General features: G+C 45.1%; 1 protein-coding gene across 3 annotated transcripts in view; it reads right to left on the reverse strand.

Annotated features, from left to right (window-relative positions):
• Nucleotides 1–3,129: 3,129 nt before the first annotated feature.
• Nucleotides 3,130–20,347, reverse strand: part of Jag1 (jagged canonical Notch ligand 1) — a 35,655-nt gene continuing 18,437 nt past the window's right edge. For 2 of the 3 annotated variants that reach the window (XM_015482936.2, XM_048811313.1), the window contains exons 5-25: nt 18,115–18,245; nt 17,423–17,542; nt 16,837–16,950; nt 15,523–15,636; nt 14,630–14,743; nt 14,071–14,117; nt 13,564–13,737; nt 12,997–13,147; nt 12,023–12,187; nt 11,448–11,561; nt 10,766–10,879; nt 10,566–10,679; nt 10,273–10,389; nt 9,770–9,797; nt 9,238–9,323; nt 7,935–8,048; nt 7,221–7,330; nt 6,904–7,137; nt 6,574–6,705; nt 6,240–6,390; nt 3,130–5,406 (exon numbers count right to left, since the gene is read on the reverse strand). In XM_015482936.2, coding sequence (XP_015338422.1) covers nt 4,949–5,406; nt 6,240–6,390; nt 6,574–6,705; nt 6,904–7,137; nt 7,221–7,330; nt 7,935–8,048; nt 9,238–9,323; nt 9,770–9,797; nt 10,273–10,389; nt 10,566–10,679; nt 10,766–10,879; nt 11,448–11,561; nt 12,023–12,187; nt 12,997–13,147; nt 13,564–13,737; nt 14,071–14,117; nt 14,630–14,743; nt 15,523–15,636; nt 16,837–16,950; nt 17,423–17,542; nt 18,115–18,245 — 2,902 coding nt within the window. In that variant the 3' untranslated portion in view covers nt 3,130–4,948. The remainder of the gene's footprint in view (nt 5,407–6,239; nt 6,391–6,573; nt 6,706–6,903; nt 7,138–7,220; nt 7,331–7,934; nt 8,049–9,237; nt 9,324–9,769; nt 9,798–10,272; nt 10,390–10,565; nt 10,680–10,765; nt 10,880–11,447; nt 11,562–12,022; nt 12,188–12,996; nt 13,148–13,563; nt 13,738–14,070; nt 14,118–14,629; nt 14,744–15,522; nt 15,637–16,836; nt 16,951–17,422; nt 17,543–18,114; nt 18,246–20,347) is intronic. The other variant, XM_048811314.1, reaches the window with a different exon arrangement.

Genomic DNA, 20,347 nt, shown 5'->3' on the forward strand with positions numbered 1-20,347 from the left:
AACCGAGGAGCCCCACCAACATGCCAGGAGAGCTCTCCTTAAAACAAAGCTGTTTCTTTCATGTTGCTGGCATCTATGTTTGTTCTGTGGATAATTCAACCCTGGGTGCCCTGCTGGGGGAGGGCAGAGGGTGGATTGAAGGCTGTGGGCAGACTTCCACTCAGAGTTCTTATTGGAGTTAAGAGCCTTTACTCTTCAAGTTAATGTTCCTGACTTGCATATCACAGGTTAATACTGGACCCATGCATAATGATACATAATTTGAGACTTGTAAAAGCTGCCTTGGACTTGAAAGAAACACATTCTTTGCCAGGAAGGTTGAGCCCTGCATGCAAGAGCAAGTAATACAGGTAAAGTGTATATCCAAAGCAAGGGAGCCGCGCCCTTTTGACATGATCTCAGAAGACACCATTCAGGGTTAGGCCCCTCAGCTCCCAGGCAGCTTTCCTGCTGCAGCCCCACAAGCACCCCTTGGCCCCGACTTGCTCTTAATTTTAACAACCATTGGAATGCAATTGTTTACAAAGGGAAATTCGTTATTTTTAATATACCCTGAAATATCTCATGGATTTGAGGTGATGCAACAAGATTGCCCTAATGGTTTCTTTGTTTTTAAGACTTTTGGGGCCAGAACCCAAAGAACTGCCTTGAGGCACCCTTCTACCTCAGATAACCAAGCTGTTTGTTGGCATTGTTGGAGACTGACATAGCCTAAGCCGGGCTGTTTAGCTGCTTGTGGGGTGGAAAAAAAATGTTAAGAAAAATAATTGTTGTTTTTGCAAACTATCTATTTAAAAACAGAACCTCAGGAAGCAGATTTCTGTTCCAATGCTTGGATGAATCAGAGCTTACAAAGTATAAATACACATTAGCAGGAGGCGGCTTCCCATAACCCATGTGCTTGTGTCTTCCCAGATCAGGAACCTCTGAACTCCTGTTTCTCATTCCCAGTAGAGGCAAGAAAGAGACCCACAGTCCAAGCGGAAGTGGTAGAGCATTGCTCAGCCCAAGTTCAAACCCCTGCAGGCCTGTAGGACTTTTTTCTTTAAAAGCAACTTGTTTTTAGCTACAAACTTGCTCACTCTGGGAAAGACAGGTGTAAGCCATTTAGAAAGGTGGGGAAACCACACTCTGGTTCCTTTGGCTCTTTGCTACCTAAGAAATATTACTAAATAAGTTAACTTTGACTCACTGACCCCTCAGATCAGTTAATAAAGATGAAGCACTTAGACCACAACTCGCTCAAGGGGCAATGTAATTATTTTACTTAAAAATGATGTCAGGTGGCAATTTAGCAACAAACTGGCTTCCAGGCTATTTAATTCAGTTTAACAAGGAGGAAAAACATTGTAATTAATGAAGAGCTTGTACTTCAGTACTACAGCAGGGTTGTTCTCAAATTTTACTGCACATAAGCTGAGGACGACGGGGCAAAGGAGAGAACATGCTGAAAATGCAGATTCCCAGAGCCAACTTTAGTCCAACAGGGTCTTGACCCAGCCTTGGAATATGCATCTAAGAGACCTGCTTGCAGATCATGCTTCTGATCACCAGTCTCACTTGGTTTTTAATCAGTTAAGACTTTTCAATTTTAGTTCTACACTGTGTAAGTCTAGGGTCTCAGGACAGTTTCCCATCCTAAAACAAATAGCTTCAAGTTAATTCTTTCATGGAGTTTCAGGATATATTCTATAGCCTGGTTTCTGGACTGAAGATTCTTTATCTTCTAGGACCCTTTAAAGAACCGCGAATACTCCTAGGAATGGTACAATCACCAAGTCCCTTCTTTTGCACTCCCAACTCCAGAATAACCAGGGCTCTGTTGCCTGCTTCCTTCTGTCTTCAAAGTTAAAATCCTGGCTTTGAGCCATGCCCACAGGAGCCTGATCTACGCCCTCCTGCTACGGAGAGTGTCCGGACTGCTCGTTAAGACAACACCCGTGAATCCCAAGATCACTTCCCTCCTGGAATGAAGAATTGCAGAGGCTCGTTAAACTTTTTTTTCTTGGCACGAAACCATCTGGCATCTACCCAAGGAATTCTGGGGTCCTGCCGAATCTAAGTTTAGAAACCACCAGAACAAGGTATTGCTTCAGGATGGTATCTGAATCAAGTACAGCTAACTAGTCTGTCTCCTTAAAGGCTTAAAGGGTCCATTCTTCTCCCTTCCCATAACCCCACCTTGCAGAAACCAGCTATCTACCAGCAGATATTGATGACAAAGTATTGCTACACTAAGGCAGGGCGATGTCATGGGAATCCAGACTCATCACTATCCAAGTACTTTGGGCTGCTTCCTCAATGAGCCAAGACACACTGTTGGCCACTCCTGGGGATGTCACAAACTGGTCACTGCTCATACACAAGGAGCCTGGGACACTTAAAGCCTGTCATCCATTATTAAACAAGTTGCCCGTCTGAAAACAGTTCCTAGCCTGGTTGGAAAAAATGAGAAAAATTGCCTTTCCTCCAAAGCTGCTTGCCAGTGGGAGCATACTATGAAAACCAGGGCTGGCTGGATGAGCCTGAGAGTCGAAGCACTGGGGAACAGATCTGAGAAGGACAAGCTTTAGCTATCAACCAGAAGCAACAAACAACTCCCAGTGACTCCACACAGCCACTGGAAACTGTCCATGTGCCTGTCACAACTCATCCCTTGTTGCAGAGGTGCCAGAGGCAAAGCTTCCGTGGTGGCCGGCAGGGCCCCTATCAATATGCCATGGTAGCCTCTGGACCCCAGCAGTCAGAGAACTATAGCTCCTTTGGTGACAGCCAGACCCTGGAACCTCACAGAAGGCCGAACACCTGACACCCCAAAGCTACACAGTGAGACCAGCCGAACACTCAATTCCCAGGGCCAAGGCGATGAGTAAATGGACCCTAACACCAAGAAGCTCCTACTGCACAGCAAGGAAACCACTCCAGTGGGTTAGTGGGCACGAAAGCCACACATAAAGGTGTAGTTTATGACAAGATGTAAGTATTAATCCAAGTAACTGGAGGGAGAAAAAAGAAAGCATTCAATCTCCCTCTTCAGCCCCCAACACCAATTCCAAACTGTTTAAAACCCTTTTAGTGTGGTGGGCGTTTCCCGCGAGTGCTCCCAAACAATTCACCTCCACACTGCAGGCCATTAATCCAGTGGTGTTTATTCAAGCAGTATTCACACTTGCTGTTGAATAACAAGGGAATCAGGCTCCCACAGTTCCAGCTTCACAGCAGCCCCCAAGGTTTTCTGAGAACTTCAGATAAGTTTTGTGGTTGAAAAGCCTTTCAGTTCTTCACTGCTGCCCCTGTCAGTGACAGCCTATTATACCCATTACCAGCACAGACCAGGGGGGTGGCAAAGGCAGACAGCAAAGCGGGCAAAACTACGGAAGCTCAGAAGAGGCCACACTGTTCCAGGTTTTCATACAAAAAATTTAATAAATATTACTTCTCAAAATTTATTGCCAGGAACAACACATCAAAGATGCATTTTTATGTTCATATAACACTAATAGGACAATACAAAGTATCTTCACGGTCTCAGTGGTGAACCAACAAGATTACTCTGTTTTATAAGCCTTTTTGATCTTGAACTTTGTAATAGCACTTTGATTTCCTTACTTAAGGCAGGCAGTGTACTCTATGGCAAATCTAAACAGTGATCTTACTGGACATTTTATGGTTCAAGTATTCAACTAGCTTATTAGAATACTCCCTAAATGCAGTAGATAAAAAAAAAAAAGAAATCAAATCTACAAGTGGTTCAATAGTACATATGAATGGTGAAAAGAAATCAGAATTTACAAAATAAGATTGGTGTGCTTCCAACTTCACACAATTAATTTGATATTTTTAATGATATTCAACCACTCACATTTTGGCTACATTAAGTCATAGCTCAACTTGTTCCCTTAAACTGCTCTGTAGCAGATCACCTGCCTGTCTCTTTTCAAGTCTAAAGCAGAGGAGAAAAAAAAAAAAGGAAAAAGAAAAGAACCTGTTCTAGACTAATTCTCAACTGCCTCGGTCAGTCCTTAAAACGTGTCTTAAAGTGATGCTATAACAGAAGGTGTTTTAACATCTGACGTCGTACAAAAAAAATTCCATCAGTATCCCAGGCACAGAAGCCCATTCTATTGTTTTAAGATAAACTATTTTCAAACACCTTAATTTTGGCTTATAGGCAACACGTAATGAGAAAATAAGTTCAAAAAAAAAAAAAAGCCATATGCTTACAATGCTATCAAAAACCTTCAGTTCTAAACATACATATAAATAAAAAGGAATGATGTTTTAAGGCTCTTGATTATTAAGTTAATAAATCAAATATACACAGTGATTAATACAAAAAAGAATTATTTACATAACTATACAAAAATTCTACTTTTGACACATTTTTCCTCTTTAAATTCTTCATTTTACCAGCAACTGCTGACATCAAAGGCCCCCCCTCCCCCAACAACAAAAATACAATAAAAAAAAATAAATAATAAACTCATTTGTGATAGTTGCTGTGGTTCTGAGCTGCAAAGGCACTTTCAAATACAGAACTATTTGTACGTCATCATAAAACCAATATACAAAAACAACTCAAGAGTCAATAAATATAAATAAAACTATGATCCTAAGACTGCATCACCATTAGGACATCTGGCAGAAGTGGAAGCTCAAGGACTAGGGGCCGGGCAGTGTCCTGGGAGCCTGATCCGCAATGTCGGCTGCAGGGGAACATACACCGGGGCACTTTTGACTAGTTTTTGCATAGCTGTGAGATGCAGCGCTCGATTTCCCAGCCAACCACAGAAACTACCATTGCCAGTGTAAGCCAGCTTGTCGAAACTTAAATTAACACAGGGATTCTAAGTCAACAGCCTCAGACTCAAATGACACAACAGTTTAAAGAACTACAAGCCCCGAGTGCCCTCAGACTCTACCTAGCGGCGGCAGCACCTGCTGTCTGCTATACGATGTACTCCATCCGGTTTAAGCTTTGGGCACTTTCCAAGTCTCTGTTATCTTGTTTGTTTGTCCAGTTTGGGTGTTTTGTCGGCGTGCCATTGGGGGCCTTCTCCTCTCTGTCTACCAGCGTGTACGCCGGCTGCTTGGCAAACCGGGCTTTTTGCTGGTGTTTATCCATGTCATCTTCTTCAACTTCAGAGTTGTGTGTCCTTATTTTAGACATTTTGGAGTTTTTGTTCTCGTAATCCTTGATGGGCACCGTATTGGCTCCATGCTTCTCAATGGGGTTTTTGATCTGGTTCAGCTGCTCCCGCACATTGTTGGTGGTGTTGTCCTCGGAAGCAGAGTGAGTGTGGCTGCTTGGCTTCCGCCGCTTCCGCAGGCACCAGTAGAAGGCCGTCACCAAGCAACAGACCCAAGCCACTGTTAATACAGAGCTCAGCAAAGGAACCAGGAAATCTGTAAGGCAGACATAAGAACCAATTAACTCAAAAAAAAAAAAAAAAAAAAGCCTTCAACATGGGAACAAAAGAATACAAAGAGTGGTTCTCCTGTCCTTAGTCTCCGAGAGGGGCACTGTGGGGACAAATCCCATTTTGCAAATGCATATTGTCATTTCACAGCTTGATAAGCAAGTGGTCCTTCGGGACCTTGGCACCTGTTCCCAGAGAGACCAGGTGGGGCAGTAGCTCCTACTGTCTCTGGCTCCACACTAGAGAACAGTGCCTGGTTAAGTCCAGGTTAGTCTGGCTACTGAAGCAGCTCATGATTGAAATTAGTTTTCAGAATTAGCAAACCCAAAGCAAGCATGGACAGCTCAAATATCTCACGGCCATATGCCCCATTTCTCGTTTAGCTAGAACCATGATGCTAAAGATCCTCAAAAAAGGGGGTCTGGACGCAGGGATATCAAACTATCAAACTTATGCCTCACAGTGCTCATGACAGGCTGTGCCATGACACCAACATGCTAAATCACAGTTTGACAGCTTCAAGCTCAGGGTACAGTGATGCTCTACCCTAGGGCTCTGCAATATATCTATACAATACCAGTTCTACAGGGAGCCTGCTGGCAAGAGTACACAGTTTGTTGGGGAAAAGATTCACCTCTGCCCCCAATGGCTATACAACCTTGGTCAAATAGGCCGACCTCAGGTTTCTCACCAATTAAGGAGCTCTTGGGAGGCAGAGGCACTGACAGGTAATTCTCCACCCCGTGGCTCTACTAGATGGTGTAATGAGATCAGTTTGACAGCATTTACAAAAAGAGACTGTTCCCATTTGATACCTACCTGTTCTGTTCTTCAGAGGGCGCCTCTGAACTCTCACTTCTGCAACAGCAGCAATAAGTGAGCTGTTCCCATCACGTTTACTAACAAGATCTATTATTTTGTCAGTGATTTCCTTGATAGGGTTTCCATCATCCCGTATGTCTTCAGCAGACTGGAAAAAAATCAACTGTCAGACTTGACTTAGGGGGACACTCGGCAGTAGCCTTTATTTGAAATTATAATACAACATGGATACGTAATGCTTTCTTTCAATATGTTTACACAGTCTTGATACTGACTGACATTTACCTCCCTTGCAATCAAATAATTAGGCATAAATAGGTCTTATACTCACAATGGCCACGTGTATTTCATTGTTTGCCAAAAGGGAAGGCTCACAAGCTATGTAGATTGAATATTCAGCAGAAACATTCTTCAAAATATTCAAATTCCTCAGTTCACTGCAAATGTGCTCTGTGGTAAGACCCTAAAATGATTTTAAAAAAAAATCACAGGCATGTAAGGAAAAAGAAAAAGCTGATGTTCTTTTCAAACTTTGGCTAAATTCAAGTCTCACTTAGAGCCTAAGACAGGAATTCAGGCTACAGAGAAGTTGATCCTAGCTTGTGACAGTCCTTCTTTCAAACAAGCAAACATACTGTCCCCAGTTAAAGTTGTTACATACCGGTGACATCATCTCTTTGTTAAAGGTGAACGTGATGTTTGCACAGTTATCCTGGTAATAGGAGTCAGAGGTGCACTTGGTCTTCACCGGCTGGAGACTAGAAGACCGACACTCGCCCACTCCAGTGCAGGGGCGGACAAAGCACTGGTCATCCAGGATGGGGATGCAGCTCTGCCCACTGGGGCACTCGCTGTGACCTTTGTGGAGCAGGCAAGGTCGAGGACCACACCAGACCTGGAGAGAGTAAAAGAGGAGCTGAGCAGGAACGTCCACCTACGATTTCGGAGCACAGAACCACAGCAGCCCTCACACCCTACCTTTGAGCAGGCAATCCGTCCATTCAGGCACTGGCAGGTGTTACAGTCGTCATCCCACTTGGCCCCATCGGGGATCACCCTCCCTATGGTGATGCAAGGTCTCCCTGAAACTGAGAGGTGGAGACGTATGAGTAGGAGTTTCTTTTTTTGTAGACTGGATCACAGTTCTTAATGCTCACCTCCTCCCTGTTATGAAATGGTCATACACCCTTGGCCACATGGTAATAGTTCCTTCTACCACAATGGGCACGTGTTTTTTCCAGCCCCACTAACTTCACTTGGCCATGTGACTTATTTTGGCTAATGCAATGTCAGCAGATGTGACCCAAGAGATGTCACCCTTTAACTTGGCTTTTCCCACTGACCTTGGCCTCTTGTGGGCCTGCCATTTGCCATGAAAAGAACCAACCCCAGAGATGGCTGCTGGCTGGTCAAGCTAAGCCTGAGCATAGTGGCACAATTGCTCTGCCCACACATGCCACAGGCAACAAAAATAAATGCTTACTGCAAGCCCCTGAGGGTTAAGATGGTTGGTTACACAGAATTATCCAAGACCAGTGGCTACCCTGTTTTGGGAAGACCCACTTCCCCTTCCCTGCAATCCCCACTATGCATTCCATCCCTGAGCACAGTGCCCATTTGTGAACAAACTAATGGCTACAATGCCTGCTCACCCCAGAAGACACATGGGCAGCCAGGACTTGGCACACATACCTTCCTGGCACTTGGCACCACTGTGCCCTGGGGGACAGACACACTGGTAGCCATTGATCTCATCCACACAGGTTGCCCCAAAGGCACAAGGTGAAGACTGGCATTCATTGATGTCTAGGAAAGATGGAGTTTAAATTTAGGCTCCATTGGGGAGTAACAAAGTTTTTGTTTTTTTTCAAACATAGAAAAGCATTCAAATCATAATTATAAGCTTGGTGAATTTTCACTCATGTAACCAGTACCCAAGTAAAGAAACAGATCATTAATCTCCCAAAAGCCTCTATCAGTCACTGACCCCCAAAGATCACCACTGTCCTGACTTCCAACAGCTGAGAACCATTTTAGGCCGCAGCAATTTTTATTTCTTAAGTTCCTTTCTCGGACAGTGCAGTTTAGAGCAAGGCCAGCAAACTTTTCCCCCAAAAAAGGGTCAGTGAACATTTTAGGCTTTGCAGGTCACAAGGTTTCTATCACAACTACTCAATTCAGTTGTGGTGTGCAGCCACAAACAACAGATAAACAAGTAAGTGTTTTCTGCATGCAATAAAACTTATAAGAACAGATGGTGGGTCAGATTTGGCCTCCAGGCTGTAGTTTGTCAATCTTATTTAGAAGTATGAAACACATAAACTTATCCCCATCTAGCGCTAAAGTTCGGTCCATCCCAGATTGAAATTTTATAGGTGCTTGCCATTCTCCAAACAATTTGGGGACAAGAACAAAAATAATACAACTATTCTGTCATTTTTTTTTTTTTTTGGTTTTTTAAAAAAAGGTGTAAGAAATAAAGTTTCAGCTTCCTGAAAAACTGCATTGTCTGCCTCCCAGTTTTAATTATTTCTCTGGGGCCTGATCAAACCCATTGCAGCTCAGCCTTTGGAAGTCACAAATCTAGTCCCTCCCATTTGTGTTAGCTCTGTCCTAGTCCCACAACAGGATAGCCATGGTAAGCTTCCACTTGCCCATTCATTAATCATGTTAGTCATGAGGAGAAGCACACTGTTCTCAGGGCCCCAGTGTAGCTGAAATCGTCAGATTCTGTGGCTGGCACTCTCCCCAAGAGGAAGGAGGGCTGCACCACCCAGGGACTACCAGCAAGTACCTGGGAGGATCCAGCAGGAGCACCTTAATCCCAGCTGGAGGCAGGAGATTACTTGCTTTGTCAAGGCTACTTAAAGTGAACTGTAGCCTTAATTGTTTTTAAAGAGGAAAAAAAAAAAAAAAACGAATCTCAGGCTGAGGAGTGGAATAGGGAGTAAGAGAATAAAGCCACTGGGAAAAATCAGATGGGGGCGGTCCTTACTTATTCTGCAGTCGGGCCCAGCAAAACCTGGAGCGCATTCACACCGGTACCAGTTGTCCCCATCAACGCAGGTGCCACTGTTGTAACTAAGAAGAAAACAGACGGCCTTGGTTACCAGACTCCCAGTCCCTGACTCCAGCTGCCCAACAATGCAGGCAGCCTTGCCAGTTACACTCAGCAGCTCTCACCCCTGGCCACAGCTGCCACTGTCTGGGAAGCTTTAAAAATACTGATGCCTGGGTCCCACCCCGAGAGAGTCTAATTTCTTAGGTCTCGGTTGCAGCTCAGGATTGGGACTTTTAAAAGCTCCCCAGGTGATTCCTGGGTACAGCCAAGGTTGAGAATCGCTGCTCTAAATGAAGATACAACCTGGCTAATTAAAGTGTGGTCCGCAGAGTGACAGGATGGGTGTCACCAGGGAGCTTGTTAGAAAAGCAGAGCCTCACCCCAGATCGCCCGAATCAGAACCCACATTTTAAACAGGATCCCGGGAGATTCTCATGCAGATTACTTCAAAGGTTGTCGCACTTACCAAGGATGTGGGCTGCAGTCATTGGTATCTGCAAAGAAAAGACAACAGGGAGGTCTTTAACAGGGTCTTAGCCCTAAGTAAAAACACTTATTTCCATAATACCCAAATGATAAAGTCAAAGTTAACACCAGCCAAATATGCTTAAAACCTCTGCTAAATTGGAACCAGGCCTGCACCACACTCAGTTTCATTTGCTGTGGGACATATGTACACAGGAAGAGGCCCTTGTTGGGGACGGAGGAGTGTGAGAATGGAAGGAGGCAGGGCTGCTGGTCAGACCCTGAGCTGGGAACCGAGACGCCATCTGTCTCCACTTATCTTCATCGGCAACTTTCTCATGCCCAGGTCAGGGCTGTATCCCATCAAGTCATTAATACGGACCCAGGTGATACAAAAGCAGACATCAAACAGTGAGCACTGCTTCTGGTTTCGATTGCAAGTCCCCAAGGGTGTCAGGATATGTTCCAGGAGCCCTGGGAGAGTTCAAAGGGGAGGACACTCACTCTGAGTACAGATGGGCCCCTCCCAGCCTTCTTTGCAGACGCATGTGAAGGTCTCACCGTTGACCACACAGGTGCCCCCATTATGGCAGGGGTTGGGCAGGCAGCTACTGTTTCTGGCTATAAGGCAAAAGCAGACAAGACCACCCTCTCTGAGGATCCAAAACTAGTCTGGAGGGGTAAAAACTAGACCCAAAAGAAAAAAGATCATAAGATCCAGAAACATGTCCAGGAGCATGATGTGCTCACTCAGGTGGCCATGCCCACTGCAAATCCCACAGGGGGCAGAAAGTTACCTATGTTACAGGTCGTTCCTTCCCAGCCACCAGGACACATGCACTTAAATGCATCCCCTTCATCATAGCATGTGCCACCATTGTTGCATGTGGCCTCATCACACTGGCTGTCACCTGGAGGAAGAATCTCAATGTGAGCCCCAGCGGGCCCCCTCCCTCCTACAGAAGACAGAGGCAGGACCTGGTCCCCCAACACTTACGTGAGTGGCAGGTCTTTCCTTTCCATCCATTTTTGCAGTCACAGTAAAAGTCGTTGACCAGGTCTCGGCACGTGCCCCCATTGTGGCAGGGGTTCTGGCTGCAGTCATTAATATCTAGAATCAAAGAGGAGACGCTCAACTGAAGTAGATTCCAGGACTGTTCACAACACTTAGGAACTAAGCTTTCCTACAGCGACAGCCAACCCTTGCTTTCCACCCCCACATTCCAAAAACAGCTGAGCAGCCTCAGGACTTCAACACAATCACCCTTTTCTAGGAATAAACAAGCTCCCAAAAGAGCGACTTTGAATGCCACAAGTCAGGAAAGAGTTTGCAGTCCTCTGGAATTCCCATGGAAGTTGAAATCAAGATGCACAGAGATTAAAATCAAAACAAAGATTCCTCTCCTTGCAAGAAGGGATATGTATCTTAATTACCAATCTTAATTCTATAGCTTCCCCGGAAGTTCCTCCCCACCGGCTGTCACCAGCATTAACAAACACAAATGGGACAAGTGATGAGGTCCCTCTGCAGAAATCATTGGGGTCTTACTTCCAGAGGTTTCCATTACAACAAAGAAAAATTGGGGTCTTATTTCCAAAGGTTTCCAAGTTAAGGAGGGATTCTCCCACACACCCTCTGCAACCCAGAGTGGTCAGCCCCAAAATAACTCCAGACTCACTGGTTTCACAGAAGGCCCCCTCCCAGCCGTCACTACAGATGCACTTATAAGAGTTGACACCATCGATGCAAGTGCCACCATTTTTACAGGGGTTGCTCTCGCAATCATTAATATCTGCGAAAGGAAGAAAAAGTGAATTGAAGGACAAGTAATGCCACAACCCAGCACTGTCCTGTGATTTTCACTGCTGTCTCCTGAGAAAATGCACCTGGTACCTCAATATGCTCAATTCCATTAGGATAATTTTTTTTTTCAATTAGATGGGTGGCTGATGAAGCAGAGGCTTCCCTCATTTTATTCAATGCCCTGACATGACGAGTCAACCCAGTGGGCTTAGGGAAGAAATGTCTACAGAAAAGAGGGCCCACATTCTAAAATAAACTCATGGCTCAGAGGCATCTAAGTGGTCTGATAAATGTAGCCTCAGTCTCAGATCCCAGGTACAATGATAAACTTTCTGGTCTCCTCAACTTTAGCTTCCGATTAAAGCTATTCTCAAATACTGTTTTAAGCCGGGCAGCAGCACGAGGTGGGGAGCACCATCCCCATTCCCCAATGAGGGTGGGGGTTCTTACTTTCATGGCAGTATGTTCCCATGAAGCCTTTGTTACAGTCACAGGTGAATTTGCCTCCCGACTGACTCTGGCACTTCCCGTGGGGACCACAGACGTTAGAGGAGATATACCGCACTCCTTCAGGTGTATCATTAGAAGCCATGGCCACAGTGCAGCTGTCAATCACTAGAAGACAGGCTGGGGTTCAGATCATAGCCACGGACGCACAGACACAGCATTCCTAAGCAAAGTGGGTAAAGCATACCAGCTACACTGGAGATGGGCACCCTTGAGCTAATGAGGATGTCACGAGGCACCCCAGGGACTAAGACTCCAACAACATGCCTGGTAGCACTATGATAAGCAAAGTTGAACTCTTGGCAGATGGGATTTTTAAAGCATTTTGGTCCTACGCTGTCAGGAAACCTGCCTGACTGTGAGCCCCTATCATCCCACCTTTGACATTACCCGATTTGGTAAAATGCTTGCTGAGGAAAAAAAAGACCAATTAGACTCGGGCAATGCTAAAGTACAAATTCATAAAAGCTTTAAGGCTGTACCATCTAATTCAGCAACTACAGGCCACATGTGGCTATTTATATTTAAACAGAGTGAAGCCAGTCCCATTCTAAATGCTCAATGGCCACTACAGCTGTAACCTGATGCACAGAACATTTCCACTGTTGCACAGTTCTACTGCCAGTGCTGCTCTCAGGAATTTGTCCTGGTGTTGCACATCAGCCCACCCCAGAACTAGAGTGATAAATGGATTTCACATTCTCTCCCCAGGGCTACTTGTACATGTGGTTTTCCTGCTGACCAGTCTGAATAGGTTGTTTCCACTTGTTCTGGATTCTGTAAGAGCTCAGGATAAAGTAGTTCCAACCTACAAGTCCTCTTTACCCTACACTACTTCTAAGTGCATTAAGGGGAGGTGGCCAATGGGAGACATAGGAGGAGGTCTAGACACAGTCAGGTCCTGGAAAGGGAAGTACCTTCACAGGGGGTTGTACGGCAGTGGTCTTTCAGGTGTGAGCAGTTCTTGCCCTCATAGTCCTCGGGGCACTTGCAGAAATAGTCACTGGCACGATTGTAGCACTGGGCACCATTCTGGCAGGGGTTGGGCTCACAATAATCTATGTCCAGCTGCAAGTACCAGGAGCAGAGAAGGAGGATCAAAGTCAAACGAGATGTTATGATCACTTCTCTGGGACAGTAGACACTGGAATATGATCCCATCCATATACTTTTAGGAGGAGACACTTGTAGGTAATCATCTTTATGCCCTAGGTACTGTCATGGTTCAGGTAAGCAATTAAGAAAAACAGGGTACAGTAGGAAAGAAAAGAGTCCGGGGTACGAAATGAAACACAAAGCTGAACAGATGCACACTGAGAAGAAAATCATTCATCAATAGCTCCTTCCATCAGCATTTGTCTAACAGAGATTCACTAGTTAATAGGATGTTAATAAATGTCACAAGACCCCAAACACAAAAGCGAAGAATTGGAGGGGCCTCCGCTGTAAATACGTTGCCATCTGAAATTTTTGCCTCCACTCACCTGACAGAGGTTTCCAGAGAAACCAGTGGGACACAGACATTGGAATTTGTTGATTTCATTCTGACAGTGACCCCCATTCAAACAGGGGTTGCTGGCACATTCATCGATGTCTCTCTCACAGTGATCGCCTGCATAGCCAGGTGGACAGATACAGCGATAACCATTAACCAAATCCTGGAGGAGGAGAAGTGGGGGGAGAAACACATGCTTTTTTTTCTATATAGTCCACAAACAGAGCTTCAGGGGTTTAGCAGGATGGCTGTGGTTCGGCTGATTCACTACAATAGCCAAATGCCAAGCCTCTCAACTGGGTTAGAAGTTTCTGCAAGCATGCCTTTAAAATGATTCCCAGGAGACTGAGGTAACATGAGCCCTAGTGAAACTTCCAGGGACTCACTTTTCACCTGCATTTTTAAATTTCTTGGGGACAGAGCTCTCCCAGCATCACATAAATCTTAAATTGGTTGTCAACTGTCAAGGCTTTCATTTAAGCAAAGATTTACTTACCCGACAGGAGGCGTCATTCTGACACTGGCCAAGGCAATCGTTAATATCTAAAAAGCAAACAAGTTATCTGGTTAAAGAGGCACTTTGCATTGAAATTGGGCTTAATTGAAAAGCCCTCTTAGCTCTGGACAGATAAAAGTCTCAAATCAGATTTCCTTCTGCTTCCCTGTGAGATAAGGTTATTACACCGGGTGGAGACCCTCCCTAATTCTTCCAGACCAGAAGGAGGGAGTGAAACTTCACATCATTGTTTTAGCCTCCTTATCAGAATATGGCCAGTTTTAACAGCTAATGAGCCTGATAAATCCTACATTTTCCTTGCTACAGTGACCACTCCCTCTCCAAAAACATTCTGGGATAAAGTTCTCTTTTACTCAGAGGTAGAGGGCTTGCCTGGTACATGAGGGCAAGCCCTGGGTTCTGTCTCCGGCACCTCAAAATGAAAAAAGGAAAAAAAAAACCCACTTAGAACTGGAGACTGAGAATGGAAGGGCAAGAACCTTCTCAACACCCAAGTTTCATGAAAATCAAAATTGAAACAAAAAAAAAAATCACTCACTTATGTCACAATTCTGTCCCATCCAGCCTGGAAGGCAATCACAGTAGTAGCTTGCAATCAGATTCTTACAGGATTTGGCATTTACACAAGGTTTGTCCTCACATTCATTTGCATCTGAAAGGAGACAAGGAGCAATGAGAAATAGTTCTACCCCCACCCATGACTTTTAGAACTGTGGCAGGCTTCATAACCTCCCTGTGTCCTGATCAAACAGGATCGTAACAACATCTATCTCTAAGGGCTGTCATGAAGATTAAAAAGCGAATTCTCGAATNCAAGGAGCAATGACGCAAATACGCTTCTAAACCCCCACCCCCCCCACCCCTCCCCCGCCAAAAAGAAACACCATACCAATGGAGTTGGTCTGAAATATGAGACATTTTAACAAGCTAGCTAAATAAGAAATACTAGGTTCCCTCTATTCAGAGCATCTGAGCCCTCTCTCTAGCCTTTATCCAATAAGGAACGCTAATTGATAACTTTCCGGCTGCTGGTTAACAACTGGCCCCCAACAGAATAGCAAAAAGCCACTAGGCGTTTCTGCGCAAAACCCAGCACAGCCTAGTTGCTGGGATTTAAATGTGGCAAAAAGAATGCAGACAGCTCATTCCTCATGAGATCATCCTCGTTTGGAACCCAGCTGAACCCTCCTCGGACAGACGATTGACATGGTTCAAGGAATCCCACGACTTTCCCACAGGGCCTAAAAGAGCTAGCCCATTTGCATTCAAGTTATTTCTCCCAGGCCCGCTGGACTCTTGCTAATAAATTACTTCTTAGTATGGTGGAGTGTGAACTCACACCGCTGGCCACATGCTCATCTTTCTTCACAGCTTTGATTAGCAAAGCCAACATTGGTTCAGGAATTAGAGAATCGCCAAGAATTTTCTTACCTAACTGGCATGTCTTGCCAGTCCACTGGGGAGGGCACACACACTTAAATCCGTTAACCAAGTCCAGGCAGGTGCCCCCATGGGAACAGTTATTTGGAGAACAATCATTGATATCTGTTCAATGAGAATTAAGAGCAACAATTTCATTCTGTTTGGCAATTAGACAACGTAACATCACCCCTCACATGAGAGGCCTGTGCCTAAAAGCCAGACACCTGTTATAAGCTACCACAGGGCAAGTGGGATGGTGATGATAAGCCTGAAGCCTTGATTTTAGCTTTAAATCCCCCAGTGCCCCAGTTCATCTAATCCCCCCCTAAGTAGTGGGGGAGAAAGAGACAGCTGGATAATAGCAGAGCATCAACTCAGTGGAAACAGGAGACATCCATACCTGCCTAATCTTTATTTTTAAAGAAATAAAGATGGCTCAGAAGTTACATAGAAAAGGTAATAATAATAATAATTTCTTCATGGTGGAAAACCTTATTTCTAGATTTGCTTACAGAGTTTTCCAAAAATAACCCACCCAGGTGCCACACCCCTCATGTCTGCACCAAACTGCAAAGATTTTAATTCGTTTACAGCCTGTGCCACACACTCTATTCGAGAATTCGCTTTTTAATCTTCATGACAGCCCTTAGAGATAGATGTTGTTACGATCCTGTTTGATCAGGACACAGGGAGGTTATGAAGCCTGCCACAGTTCTAAAAGTCATGGGTGGGGGTCTGGTGCAAGTGCAGGCCATCTGGCCCCAGAACGACCCACATCCTTCCTTAATCATGCTGTATGCTGTTTTTAGGGTGCAGGCGATAGTGGTTTTCAGGCCTGACTGCACTTCAGAATTCCAGCTCATTAAAGGCTACACCTGCCTGATTGTGGAGGGAATCCACTTCATCCAGAGACCCTATCCCAGGTGGTTTTAACCTGTAGCCTAGTCTCAATCAAGCTAACCCTGTTCCCAGGTCCTTGTCTTAGGGGTCTATGATAAAAATCCAGTACAAAGGCAGCCTCTTCAAGGCTAAAAGAGTTAACTAGAATCTGGAGGAGACAGAGCTCCAGGAAGCACACGCAAGGAATGAGCCCTTCCATGAGACTTTCTACCAACCACAGATACATGTGCTACCCTGGTGGGTAGAGATGGGGTGCTAGAAGACTTCCAAGTACCCAAGCCACCAGACTGAGTGCACCCTCCCTTCCCATACTCAGACATGTCACTAAGTCCTTAACTTTGGACAAGTCCAGATATCTCCCACCAACCCTGTATCATAACACAGTGACCTTCAGAACAGACATAGGCCAAAACCTGCACTTACTTGTGGAGCACGTAGGCCCAGTCCAGCCAGGAGAACACTCACACTCAAACCCCAGGGAGGTTTCCTTGCAGCTGCCCATGTTGTGGCAGGGGTCAGAGAGGCAAGCATGCTCAGCTGCAAAGACCAAGACAGCAGTCAGCAAAGGACCCACTTCTTGTCACACTGCCTCCACCCCACCCCCACCCCACAACCAAGTCCCACACTTTGGTCACCAGCTCAAGTACTTCACAAAAAATAAAAGCAAGCATGCAATGTAACCCCCTGCTGTGTCTAGGGGAGAAAGGAAGTCATCTTCTCACTGAGCCACATTCCAATATATCTTGAAGTTGGGGGGTTCACTACATCACATGATGCCTCCTATGCTAATCAGCATCGCCCAAAAAACTTTAGGGACTCAAGATTTCAGAGACTTGTGGAAGAGCTAGAATAACGAGTCTTAACTTTGGAGAGTATTTTCATCTTTTTACATATCATTAAAGTGTGTGTGTGTGGTGTGTGTGTGTGTATACACTTGCACACGCATCGTAAGCTGAGCACACCAAAAAAAAAAGAACCCAAGGGATCCTACCCAGCTTGGACCACTTACCAATTTCACAGGTAGCTCCTGAATATCCCTCAGGGCAGGAACACTGATATTTGTCAGGACCTGTGTTGCTACAAGTTCCGCCATTGAGACATGGCTGATGAGTTCCACAGTAATTGAGATCTGCCCAGAAGACCCCAAAGTCACAAAAAGACAATAAAGGTAAAGACTGCTAACTCATTAGGAGTCTAGCCCTACTCCATTTTTTGGTACGAGGGATTGAACTCAGGGGCACTCGACCATTGAGCCACATCCCCAGCCTTATTTCGTATTTTATTTAGAGACAGGGTCTCACTGATCTGCTTAGCACCTCGCTGTTGCTGAGGTTAGCTTTGAACCCGCAATCCTGCCTCAGCATCCTGAGTTGCTGGGATTACAGGCGTGCCACAGCACCTAGCCCCACTCCTATTTTAAAAATGGAACCAAAAAAAAAAAAAAAAAAGAATAAACCACCCTACAGCATTAAAGGAAAATTCAAACAGATTTAGAATAAAAGCCCCCACAGAAGAATGAAATGGGCTGGGATGTGGCTTTGGGGTAGAGCACTTGCTTACGTTCTCACCCAAACCTCATGACATGAGGTGGTTAAGGATAGAAGATAAATCAAAGTAAAAACCAATTTACTGCTGTTCCAAAATCTCACGTTCCTTCCAAGATTAGCATCCAGCTCCTCGGTCCCTCCCTGATGGGCGTACCTTTGTCGCAGAGCTGACCACCCCAGTTGGTCTCACAGAGGCACTGCCAGGGTTCATTGCAGGTGCCATGGACGCAGCCCGGGTGCGGGATGCACTTGTCACAGTACAAGCCTTGCCAGCCATACTGGCACCTGCGGACAGACAGCACACCCCACTTAGCTTCGTGAACACCAAGGGGGATGCGCACAACTAAAGCAGAAGACCACGAAGTCCAGGCTGTTTATTTTGTTGTGGGAGACGGGACAGGACACTTTCAAGGCCTGTTAGAGGCTCCTTGTGAACAGACATTTTCACAGTTGAGCTGAGCAGAGACAACAAAAGGAGGGCTGTTTGGGGAGGGGCCAGAGTGGGGGGGTGCCCTCCACAAAGCCCCTCTCAGGCTCCCACGAATGAGCTGAGGGTGAGGACATGGAATAAATCAATCCCAGGACCTCATCGGGACAGACCATAGAAGGAAAGGACAACAATAGCTGTGCAGAAGTCCCCACCAAGGCTGCCCCTGCAGCTCCGCCCAGGCTCTTTGTCTCCACAGCAAGTCACAACCCCAGTGCACAGATGCAACAAGATGCCAAAGGCCGCAGGAAAGAGCCCAGTGATGATACTTTAGGAAAATCAAACAAAAAGGGGAGGGAGAGGGGGCATCCTCCCTTGGCAAAGACCTGGGGAGGATCTCTAAACTCACTTCTGCAGGGAAGGGGAGGGGTGGCAATGGCACTTGGAACCAATTCTACAGATAATTTATGAGTCATTACCATGGCCGTGGCTGTTCATGCTAATTTAGTTATTTCTCACTTTGGGGAAAAAAAAATAAACAAAAGAGAGAAAGAAGAGGTCAAAGTACAATATCCCTGTATCTAATTTTGGGGGAGTTGAGTTTCCCTTATAAGCAACTTGTTCATCATAGTCTTTTAAAGCCAAACGGTCTTTGATCTCCAAACACAAACATAAACACAAACCTTCATGTGGGATGGGAGAGGGGGCAGGAACTCAAACCAATCTCCCCTCAATTTCAAGCCTTCTGAAACTTAACCACCTTCTCAAAAACCCAGCTCTAACAAAAAGGATGGAGGAAAAGCAGGGGACATCAGGAGCTAACCTGAGGGTGGAAGGAAGCAGGAGTGAATAGAACCCGGAACGACAAAAACATTCCAGATTAGGACCAGGGAATAGCCAGGAAAACCAACTGCCCCTTGAGCTGCTCGGTTGGAACTCATGAAAATAAACGTCCGCATTTGCTCCCCAGAAGGAAAGGGCTTTGGTTTCCAGAGAGCTGGAGGCAAGCTAGCGAATCTTTGTCATGGGAAAATTATAGGGATCTAGCTAACAGCTAATCACCCACGGCTGAGAATGGATTAACCCTGAGAATACTGACTAACCACTTCCTAACTTCTAAAAATACCCCATCCACACCCAAACACAAAGAACTACTGGAATGTGTGGTTTAAAATTAATCAGACCCAGGATTCTGGTTCATGTAAAATAGACCTCCATCTAAATGACAAGTGACTATTTAAAGGAATAGAACAAGAACAAAATAAGTCATCTGGTAGAAATAACTTTTTAAAAAGCAGACACCCAACTTAGTGGGAGGCAGGGAGCCATTCTGTGCGGCCCATATTCTTAGCCTGAAAAATAATTCCAGGGAATTGATTGGAAAATAGCAATATTCCTGCTGTCTTCACTTATCCTTCCAAATTAAGGATGGCTACACCTCTTCAATTTGCCTAATAAAAGGAGAGACAGCTGAGGACCCAACCTAACCTCTTAATTAATGAGAGCTCAATCCCCAAGCATAAAACAGCAACCACAAGAGGCCACGGATGACTTCAAAAGAAAACAAATAAAAATACTGACCCTAAAAGAGGCATCGACCAAGTTATCCCAGTTTAATAATATATGATTAAGATTCTCATGAGAAATTGAAGTGACTTTCCTCATAGGATGATTCATAATTAAGTTTGATATTATTGGCAGGCTTGCAACAAAACAAGCCCATGTACCCGGGAAGAGGGAACCCAGGTCTCCTTGGGATGAACAAAACCAGGGAAGTTTTCTCGTGTGGGAGAAGATGAAAAGATTTAAAAAAAACCAAAAAAAACCCTGTGTAATACATAACCCAAAAGACAACTTACAGGTAACTTGCCATTCAACTATTTCTGGAGCAGGACATAACCTGAACTTCCTTAGCTGGAAGGTTCTGTTTTGATTTTCTTTCAAGGCAGGGAAGACTATG

Source organism: Marmota marmota, unplaced genomic scaffold (assembly GCF_001458135.2).
Source record: "Marmota marmota marmota unplaced genomic scaffold, marMar, whole genome shotgun sequence".
NCBI classification, from domain to species: domain Eukaryota; kingdom Metazoa; phylum Chordata; class Mammalia; order Rodentia; family Sciuridae; genus Marmota; species Marmota marmota.